General features: G+C 38.3%; 1 gene segment (V, D, J or C); it reads left to right on the forward strand.

Moving 5' to 3' along the window:
• Nucleotides 1-498: 498 nt before the first annotated feature.
• Nucleotides 499-9,995, forward strand: LOC102917358 (T-cell receptor gamma chain C region C7.5-like). The segment is given in 4 exon segments: nucleotides 499-745; nucleotides 7,113-7,442; nucleotides 8,868-8,909; nucleotides 9,465-9,995. Coding segments are annotated over 4 exon segments (726 nt in total).
• The last annotated feature ends 1,608 nt before the right edge of the window (nucleotides 9,996-11,603 follow it).

Below are 11,603 nucleotides of genomic sequence, written 5' to 3' on the forward strand. Positions count from 1 at the left end.
GTCATGTTGTGTAAAGTCCATAGGGTAAGCAACCATTCTGAGTAATAGAAAATTGGAATTGTCAATTAAAATAATATTTGTAATCAATCAACAAACTAATAAATCATTAAAATTTTATGATACTTTACAGATGTAATTTTATCTAGCCTTCTTTATTCTAATAAGGCATTAAAGATTACATTTTTCATTAACATGGCTACAATAATGGTTCTTGAATGGCAACTAATAATGGCAGCTTTTTGAACATACGTAATTTGGGTCATGTTTTTCAAAGAGCTTCCTCTTTTCAGAAGTATTTCCTCTCTTCCTAAGAAGAAATATGAGTGCTTGTGAGAACAGAAAACACATTCCTTTGATGCAAACACTGAGCAGTTTCAACACAATTGAACTCCTGGAAATTAAAAACAAAACAATTCTTAGAATATTTTTCCCAGCTACTTGAAAAAAAAAAAAAGCAGTTGGTGGACCAGTTAGCCCAATTCTCTTCTTCCCCAATTGTACCCCGTCTATTTTCTGTTATCACTGCCTCCAGGGAAAACAATGTATGAAGTTATTTTGTGGAGAAACTTACAACTTACCAGATGTCACACAATTTATATTCAGTGGATTTCTAAGGAACCCAGATCAGTTTATCACGACATGTTTTTAGAAGGTATAGATTTTTGTAGAAGCTGTGAGCACTGTGATAACTCAGGCTGGAGCAAGGTATTTGCAGAAGGAACTAAGCTCATAGTAATCCCTTCTGGTAAGTAACTTTTTTCTACTTTATTCTAGTGATGCAAAGTATATATATGATTGTATAAAAAGACCAAAAACTACTATGAGATACTGTATCTGACTACAATGTTCTTAACCTGAGTCATTTTTCAGGACAGATTATTGGACATGACAGTAAAAACTACTTTGTAAATGGTTTTTTCTCTCCATCTAGAAAACACCAAAACGCTGTATTTAGAATAGTTGCATATACAAAGTGGAAGTGGAAGTCATTCTGAGGATCATGTACACAGACTATTTGTGTAAATTATTGTTTCAGGATATTGTTGTAAAAAGTCTTTTAAGTGAGTCCGCAAAATGGAGTTTTTCTCTGTTTTGAAATGCAACTAGTGCTACATTCTCCAGACAAACTGGAAAACCATTATTATTGGTTTTGATCATAAATGATAGTAAGTTGCTGTAGAACATGAATGAATGCCCTTCTTATTTGTCTGACTCCTTACAGGGTAGGTTGTGACAAGTCACAATTTATGTCACTCTGATTCTTGAAATATCATCTGGAGATTTCTGTTAGAATTTGTAGTTTACACAAGCTACATCTGTCCAGAGTCCATGTAAAAGGCTTTTTATACATTTACATCTTTATTTGATCATTATTTCCCTCAAGGAAGCTTAGGACTGTCATATTGTCCAAGATTTTCATTTTCTGCATCTTGACTTTTTATAAGAACACATTAGTTGTCTAATTATTAGTAACTATGCCCAAATACATGATTATTGCTTTTCTCTCTGAAAATTTCTCTCTGAAAAAAAAGAAATCTCAATTAACTCTAAATTGCATTCTAGGCTAAGAACTGATTTATAAGTAACAACCCTTTAAGGGGGGAAATACAGAAACATCAGGAAAATCTTGAAAAAGTGAAATGAAACTTGTCAGCCTGTGTGAACATGGCACAAGCTCCAAGGCAGAGTGTGCTCAGTCCTTAAACTCCTGGTTACACTTAGATGTTCAGTGGCTTCGCTTGAGTTTTCTCTCCATTAAATACCAGCAGAGCCAATTTTATATAGTCATATAAACAGTAACAAAAACATTGTCAGATGTTGAGTATTAGATGCAAATTCATCCAAGAGTTCCGCCCTGACACACAAGCCCATGCCTACAGGAATGTTTCCTTTATATTCTGCAGAGTAGAGAAGGGAGAGAGGCAGGGGTGCGGACGCTGCAAGCTCCAGCCTCAGCATCCTCGGAATGATTCCTGGTTTGACCATGATGTCCGGAGAGGTCAGGCTACTTGTCCACATCTGAGGAAGCTGTGTTCTTCCTGTTCTGGCGTAGGAGACATGAGTAAAGAGTTTAGAATAACTGAAGAACACAATTTTATATTCAGAGGTTAAAATAAAATATAGTGCAATGCCTGTTTTACTGACTGATAAAGAAGCACACCAATTTTCAAATGTGGTAAATTTTCCACTGTAAAATTAGAGAAGTAGTTGGGGAGGCGACTTGGTGGGTATGGTACTTGCGGCATAAATGTGAGGACCTGAGTTTCAGTCCCCAGAGTCAGTCTAAAAGTCCACACGTGCTCCTAAGGTAAGGCAGGACACTGAGGCAGTGATAGCTCCAGAAGGCCACAGGCCTGCTCCATTGGAATCCGGAATGGTAAATAACAAGGAGATCTTGTCTGAAACAGTGGAAGGTGAGGACTGAAGTAAGGCTGTCTCTGACTACCACGTTCAGACAAGTGTGTCTGAATCCACACACAGGAATTTGCAGGCTCCACATATACACACCATATACACAGAGAAAGAAAGAAAAAAAGAAAATTGGGGAAAAAACATTTCAAAGCACATCTCCTTCAGAAGGAAAATGGATATTGAGTGGATATTGTCTCCAACATTCATTTTGAGAAATGAAAAGTGGCCATTAAACAAACCCACTGATACTGCAACTAAATCATAACATTTGATGTCACACACACACACACACACACACACACACACACACACACACACACCAGTACTCAGTCTATGGGGTCAGGTAGATAACAGTGTCCTAAAATGGCTTTGAAGACCAGCCCTCCTGATATTACTTCATTAGATTTTCAAGAAAGAGCTAAGCCAACAACTGCAGAATAGCATTTGGCGTGACTTACTGAAGTCGGATTGTACCCAAACTTTCAGTAAAAGATCTGATTCCCGTGTGTTGTGCTTCTGAGTGGAGCACAGGCATTGTTTTAACATCAGAAACGAAGTGTTCTATGCACCAGCATACACTTTAGGCTTAAACACATCTCCCTTTGCCATCCTAGAGCAGCAGGTTTCTTGTGATGGTGGATTTGGGAGCCTGGGTATACCATAGAAAACTAAACTGTAGATGACGGTCTCTCCTCATTTGACCTAGATTTAATTGCAAACCAAACCCTCCATTTCCATGACTAATAGTAAAGCTTTTCCCCATGGAATGACAATGTTTTGTTCCAGCACAAATCACAACAAATTAAGTTGTTGTTGCTAGCAGTCATTTATTTTAGTTTCATTGTGGTAGTGAGGCTGAATTGATTTTCAGTAATAGAGAGGTTTTATGAAAAATAAAGCAGCTGAAACTTAGAAGTTGTTTGACTTGCTCAATCTCAGAACTCGTTATGACTCAGTTAAGTCAGGACCCAAGCCTCATCCTTGTAAGAATTCCAGACTATCATATTGTCCCTGTCAGCTGAAGAACCAAGGGCTCTAAACTAATGTGGTAGTTTTGATATGGGTTGAGTCACTGTAGAGTTCCTTCATGTTTAGTAGAGGAATGTATTGTGTTGTCATAGGTGGATAGTGAACAAATATATTTTCAAAGAAATTGAGGGAAGGCAAAACATGGACATAGTGGAGTGGAGGTGATAATGTTTAGAAAGACGAGGGCTGTGAGAAAGATTTTCTGAAGCAATTACCAATGTCGATGCTGAAGAACACTGTGCAAACATCCTAGTAATGCTTGAAGACATTCAGACTTCTGTAAAGCATTCATATGTAATGTATGGAAGTCATTATTAAATCATTTGACACCGATGTGGCGTTTATTATTACAGACAAGTCTATGAGCTGGGCAGTGGTGGCACATGCCTTTAATCTCAGCACTTGGGAGGCAGAGACAGGTGGATCCTTGTGAGTTCAAAGCCAGCCTGGTCTACAAAGCAAGTTCCAGGACAGCCAGGACTGCTACACAGAGATACTCTGTCTCAAAACAAAACAAAACAAAACAAAACAAAACAAAACAAAACAAAACAAAACAAAAAACAAAAAAGAAACAAGAAACCAGACAAGTCTATAATGGACTCAGTACACAGTTGCCTTCCTTTTTCTCCAGGTCCAAAGCACTGTGAACCAGTCTGGGCTTTGAACTCAGACATGCGTCTCTAGCTTCTCCACTTATTCCTAGAGATCATGGGAGACTCTGTGCTCAGTTCCTAACAAGTAAGACAGATGAGGGTATGAGAACAGCAAGATTATATGAAAACTGAAATCGATAATGTGAATAAAGCATGTGGTACATTGTCCAAACCATAACAGACACAAAAACCGTAGAGAGCCCTTTCTCTACCATGAAGAAGTGATTTGTTGTCGTTACAGCCAATAACGTTTATTATACAGCCAAATTTTCTGGGAGATGCAACTGGACTTCTAACTGCTACAGTGGAAGTTAATCTTCATATTTATTTACATACACAAAATTCCCATCTGGAGTCATTTGCTTTTCTCTAGCAAGCTATTTCATCGTTTGACAAGAAACATGACTCTAAATATATTTTTAAAGGATTTTTTATTGTTATCTGTGTGGCAGTGGCACACACCTTTAATCCCAGCACTCAGGAGGCAGAGGCAGGCAGATCTCCATTAGTTCAAGGCTAGCCTGGTCTACAGAGAGAGTTCCAGGATAGCCAGGGATACATAACTACACAAAGAAACCCTTTCTCAAAAAAAAAAAAAATCCCACAAAAAAGAAGGATTTTTACTGTTAATCAATAAAAGTTTTAGTAGAAGTTGTGAAATGCTGTTTTGTTTCTAATTTTATAAAGTATTTTTTTAAATTTTTGATAATTTCATCATGAGGATTGTATTAACTTTCTTTCCTCCTCACCCTCTTCCTCTTTGAACTCTCCCAACTCCCTGCCAAATTCATGACTCTTCCATAACTATTGTTACATAAATATATATGCTCACATATGTATATATAAATACAACCTGCTAAATCCATTTAGCATTATATATATACTTGTGTGTGTGTGTGTGTGTGTCTGTCTGTCTGTCTGTCTGTCTGTCTCTGTCTCTGTCTCTGTGTGTGTTTATATCTAACCACTTGAGATTACACGACCTATCTGGGGCCCATCCCTACAGAACACCGATTCTCCTTCTCTTAGCATACATTTATTGTGTGTAGCTAATGTAGGAGTTTGGCCTTGTGAGATTTTCCCCCACCCATGCTTGAACCTCAACTGATGTTGTAATTGTGCACATCTTGTTTAGGTGACCATATTGTTAAAATTTCATGGATGCAAGTTCCTGTCATATACAGAAGGCACTATGTAAACAGAAGCCCCAGTCCTATGGCTCTTCAATTTTTTCTGCCTCCTCTTCCACATCGATCTCTGAGCCTTGAGGGAATAGGCTGGATTTCAACATCCTCATTTAGAACTGAGTGTTCCAAAGTCTCTCACTCTGAACATTGTCCAGTTGTGAATCTCTGTGTTAATTGCTATCTATTTCAAGAAGAAACTTCTCTAATAAGGGTTGAGCAATATACTGGTCTATGAGTATAGCAATATGTCATTAGCAGTCATTTTATTGCTATGTTCCATTAGCAGAATTATAGGAGTGTGATTTTTCCTGGTTTGTGACTTATCTCGTCTCAGGTGTTGGCCTCTTTAGCAGCATCAAGTGTGGGTTACATCTCATGGAGTGGACCTTAATCCTATAAAAAAAAGATTGATTACTCAATAAAATGTTCTATGGTTTCACCATTATATCTGGCAAGCAGGTTACTGTTTTAGGCAGTAGGGTTTCTCCTCTAGTATCAGACAAAGTACCTTCTAGTACCATGAACACTAGTCAGAAGGGATGAAACTTTTAGTTGGGCTCAGTTTCTCCATCTTTAATGATACAAGTAGGTAATGTCTTCAGCAATAGGGCCTTAGCATCAGGTTATGGAGAGTAACCAGTAGCTTTGGGAATATCTTGTGATGTTTGAGGTGGGGGTCTGTAGGACCCCTTTGACCAATGCTCACTAAGATAGAGCTCATTCCTGGCACTGGAGGTTTTGCTTGGTGGCATAAGACTTCTTGTTGAGGCATTCTCTTCCCCTTATACGGTAATTCCATTTAAATTCATTTCATATAAGTATATATTTAGGAAGCTTCTACAGGTGTAGATTTCCATGTGATTTTTTGAAGGCTCTTTAGTGTTAGTTGTTCATACCTGCATTCCCTCCTTTACTCTGCCTTCCCATCCCCCTCCCTATTTAATCTTATTCTAGATTCCTCTTTATCTCTTTATGGCATTATATTCTATTTCTCCTTCCTTGGAAGATCTCCTCTTTCCCTGACCTCTTCCTAGGAATTTATCTGTTGAGATAATTCAGATTGAAGCATCTTAATTCAATATACTAGGGATAATTCGAAGGTACAGCTACATGCCCAACTCCAAAACCCGGAGTGGTTCTCATGAGAGAGTAAAATGCTTTCTAAAAGTAGAGATCAACTAGGACATCCCCTGAGAACTTCAAAATTGAGAAGGGGATCTGCCATTGCAGCTAGCATATCTAATTGATGGAGTGTAATACACATGGAAGGATACTCCCATTACATAACGGACTGCATATAGTTACAAAGAAAAACTTGAAAGCCTCCTCCTGACATCTATTCCACTGAGCTATAAGAAAAGCAGCTAAATAAGCTATATATAGAGTCAGTTAAATAAGCAGTGTGTTGCACTAAATTGCCAGAGAACAAAGTAACAAAGGATGGGGAGGGGAAGCATGTTAGAAATGACAAGAAACCTTCATCTGTACAATGACCATAGAAGTACTTCCATCTCTTTCCCTCCCATCCATCCACCCAGATGAATGTATGCTTCACGCTAAGAAAACAAAGGTGGTGTGAAGAAATAAATTGTTCTTAGTCATTCAGTGTTTGTGTTTATGTAATAACTATTTCGAGTGACTGGATTTAGTCGTGCATGTCTAAATCCTAGCACTTGGGAGGCAGAGGTAGGAGGATCAGAATTGGGCAGACTAGGAAGAAGCCATCTACAGGTACACAGAAAGTTTGGTACTACATTGGGCTATGTCTGAACAATAATAACTACTATCTTCATTATTATCATCTTTATTAATTTTCTATTTTATCTTACAGACAAAAAACTTGATGCAGACATTTCCCCAAAGCCTACCATTTTTCTTCCTTCTGTTGCTGAAACAAATCTCCATAAAGCTGGGACATACCTTTGTCTCCTTGAGAAATTCTTCCCTGATGTTATAAGGGTATACTGGAAAGAAAAGGATGGTAATAAGATCCTGGAATCCCAGGAAGGGAATACAGTGAAGACTAATGACACATACATGAAATTTAGCTGGCTGACCGTAACTGAAAAGTCAATGTATAAAGAGCACAGATGTATTGTCAAACATGAGAACAACAAAAAAGGAGTTGATCAAGAGATTTCCTTTCCTCCAATAAAGAAAGGTATGTGCATATGTCCTTTGAAATAGACCTTTCTAGAAAATGTGTTTGAAAATACCCAGTTTTTCTATGATGTGTTAATGAAAACTAATATAAGACATTTAACAGGGCCATTGCATTTATTTTACATTGTACATGGGCTGGAGGGATAGCTCAGCTGTTAAAGGCTAGGCTCACAACCAAAAATATTTTACATTGTACTTTAATAAGGTACTAAGATGGTAGAGGCTTTAGGAGAAAAGGTGAAAATTTGGCGTAAGCTTTTCCAAATCTATTGTTATTATGCAAAATATCCAAATCTGATTTTCTTTTTTTCTTTCTCTTCTTCCTTCCTTCCTTCCTTCCTTCCTTCCTTCCTTCCTTCCTTCCTTCCTTCCTTCCTTCCTTCCTCCATTTATTTATTTATTTTTCCTTTTTAGTAATTGTTAATTTTATTAAAAGAAATAACACACTAAAGCAACAGGCAGCTAAGTACATAATAATGCTAAAACAGAGGTTCCACTTTTGATGACTTAATAAGGAATGTTCTACCAAGCAAGCAAAGTCATTTACTTTTATCTTATTGTGTACAAAGTTCAATCCCAAAACACTGTTACCTTAGAAACCAGTGCCTTAGTTAACAACAAAAAAAAAAGTGAACTTAGCAGCCTTGAAATTTTCAGATTTCTCTTGTTGTTGTATCACTGTCATATAGAATATCATAGTTAAAGATGGAATGAGGATACTGTTTGCAAGCATGCTTCATAATTAATGCATTTCTTGACATTTCAATGCATTTCAGAAAGCTCATCTAGGCCTGAATAAGAACATCAGTGGGTAGACTAGAATTAGTCAGTGTCCCAACATGGAGGGGGTGTACAGTGAAGAATACATACTCTTTCCAATTTATTCAGAATAATTCAGATGCAAGACCCCAAAGGATCCCCTTGATTCAGTGAGGTGCACAGCTGCACATCCAGACAGAGGGTTGAATGTGCAGCAGGTCTAGTGCTGGTCTTGAAATTCATTATGTGTCTTAACTGCTAGCATTGAACAGTAGTTCCAAGGCCCCAGGGACCTTCTGAACCTGTGAGGAATGAGCACATATAAAAACTATGAGCCTCTTGCTGGTCACTGTCTGGGTTTCTCCTCTGGGATCCCTAGCCACTACAATGATCAATGAACTTTGAGCAGTTGCTTTGGGAAGGTACTTGTTTTGTAAAGATATGGCTGTTTTTCTTTGAAGACTATTTTAGAAAGTTTACTATATTTTGAGGGTAAAAAAGGAAAAAAATATTCTTTTTGAATTTCTGCTTCTCTGTATACAGAAACATAACAAGTGAATGATGTGTACTGTTACATGTGGATATATGCATATTCACAAACAGAGAGAGAACTGTCAAACAATGTGCATATTAATTAACAAATTCTTATTGTCATTTCTTGTAGTTCCCATAAGTACTGAGCCTACAACTTGCCGGCATGAAAGTGGTAGGTTTTAGTATGTTTGCCTTTGTATCACATTACAGTACCTTTCCTTTTGTACACAACAATGTTTGAACTGCCTTGCATCAATTTAGAGATATCTAAATGTCTGGGCATTACAGAATAGACAGTAATATTTACAGCTAATGTGTCACTACACAGACATCACAGCAACAGGGTGAACTACTAACTCAAATACAAGTGTACTTTAATGAGGGGTACAGTGATGTACTCTAACCTATTTTAACAAAGGAATTTATTGACTCATATGTCTATTATTTTTAACCACTAAAGAAAGCATAATAAAAGTTAAGTGTAGGTTTTAAAAGTTATCCAGTTACTCACTATTACTGGCAATGATAGATTTAGACAAACTGACTTCCAAATTCAATTCCCCTCTTGGTGGTTCTTTTGGGAGTGGTGAGTGTTGTTTCAGGTTTGGGTGAGGAGAGCTGTTACTCGATGTAAGTCCTCAGAAAATGAATACCTATTACTCCCTCCTCAGTAACATGTGCTATGCTGTCAAAAGAGCCCGTGGAACTAATTAAAGAACTCTCTTAGGTGTGCCTGTGCTGCAGCTTCAGTTAACCAGCACCTCCGCCTACTACACCTACCTCCTCCTGCTCCTCAAGAGTGTGATCTACTTGGCCATGGTCAGCTTCTTTCTGTTTAGAAGAGCAGCCCTCTGTGGCAATAAGAAGAGGTCCTAAGGAAGTGAATGGCGGTCCAAGTCAGCTGCTTTTCATCCTTTGCTGTCAAAGGTGCCTTATGGGGGTCCAGCTGGATTTCCTTGCTAACTTTGACCTCTGTAAAGTCACATGTATATCATTCTGTCATTGCATGAAAGTTTTCAAACTTTTATAAGCAATTTGAGCAGCTTAACTCTAACTGCGCACACCTCCCTTCTGATTCCATCCTCTTCAACAGTCCCCTCCCCCAAGAGCCTGAAGCATCACAGCTCTAATACACATAGTTTGCAGCTTCTACCCATGGTCCTTGTCGCCTTTGAACCAGCTAACTTCTTGAAAGCCTCCACTCTAGACAACGGAAAAAGCCTTCTTTACTATTTGAATTCTTGTCTTGTATTTCATATTAGAGACAATAAATTTTTTTTAAAAAAAATCAGAAGTCTTTTTTTGTCAATCTTTACTTCCATTTAATAACCCTGAAAGATATGGTATGACAGCTGAGCCATGGCATCCAATGACAGTTGGTAACAAGAGTCCAAAATCATATTTCAAATCTTGGTCCAGAGTCTGTGGTTATGACATTTCTTGGGACAGTAGGTCTAAGAGGAACCACAGGCAATTGAAAAAAGTTGTGTTACTGCTCTTAAAGGCCATCAGATTTGGTGTCATTCGGTTTTAGGCTTTCTCCTGGCAGTGAGCAAATATCTAACATGACTCAAACTGTGTGTGTTCAGCTCTGTGCCTATGTTTCATGGCAGTATGTTTTCAGATCCTCAGACTGCCCCCTGAAAGCTACCAGAACTTCAGAGAGGAAGAGTGATGGAGGACAGTGACCTCAGTGAACTCCCAGTACCACAGCTTCCCTCCGTGACATGAAGTTAGAATAGTCTGTCCCCTAGGGCTTTGTATGTTGAGGAAATTATTAACAGGAAGTACAAGCAAGTCCTCGAGGGCCCTGGCATAGGCCCTTGACCCTGCCTTAGAGATAGTAGATAGCACACTCTCACACAAAGGCACCAACAGTGATTTCTATTCTCCACGGGAAGAGTGGCAGGGTGCAATGGGATCATGCCTTATACTATACACCAAGCAACCCCTGATCTTCTAACAGCCCTTTGAAATAGATACAATTATGGGCCACAGTTTAAAGATTGGAGAGTTAATCTCACTACTAAAGGTCGCTGTTTTGGAGCAGTACTAGTAATTTAAAGCCAGATTTCTCTGATCTCCCGTGCGTGTGAGAGAGAGGGGGGCAGAATAGAGAGAGAACATCCATGTTCTACATATCCTATATCTTTCAGTAATGTTAAATCAAAACAACCACAAAATATAAAAACAACCATTGCTTCCTTAATACAGTTAGTGATAATTTCCTTAAGAACTTATAGGTTCATCGCTTTATTCCTCGTGATTTCTCCAAGCCACTGGCTTTCTCACTCATCCTTCCTCTCACTAGAAGTGTGATCTCCTCTAGAAGAGTAATAATTGTGCCACTTGCTGTAAGTTAGAACAGTGATTCCGCTCTCCATTGAGCATTTGTCTTTGGTTTGAAACTGCTCTTCTAGGGAGAGCACTAATACAGTGGGATGTGAGTTTCAGGCATGGTAGATCCCTTAATGGCGCTGTGTGGACGTGAGTAGCATCCTGAGACTCAAGTTCATGCATAGACTGAATCACTTGTAGAAGATTCTTGGAATCTAGGTAATTTTTGATGCAGGAATGGGGTTATGCAGCTTCCTTGGTCCATGACTTTTATTACAACACAAAGCCTCAAGCAGGTAACTACCTGATTTTGTGGGAGAATCCTGAACCAGGAGCCACATTTCACAGATAGAATACTGGCTACATTGTCTAGGGTTTTTTTTTTCCCTTTTGAATGACAAAACTTTTACATATTTATGGAATCTTATGTAATGTTTGAGTCCATACACATATTGAGTATTCTTTAAATCAGGGCAAACATAGCTTTTTCCTAAAATATTCATTCATTATTTCTATGGCATGAGAATAT

Source organism: Peromyscus maniculatus, chromosome 5, assembly GCF_049852395.1.
Source record: "Peromyscus maniculatus bairdii isolate BWxNUB_F1_BW_parent chromosome 5, HU_Pman_BW_mat_3.1, whole genome shotgun sequence".
In the NCBI taxonomy this organism is placed as follows: Eukaryota; Metazoa; Chordata; class Mammalia; order Rodentia; family Cricetidae; genus Peromyscus; species Peromyscus maniculatus.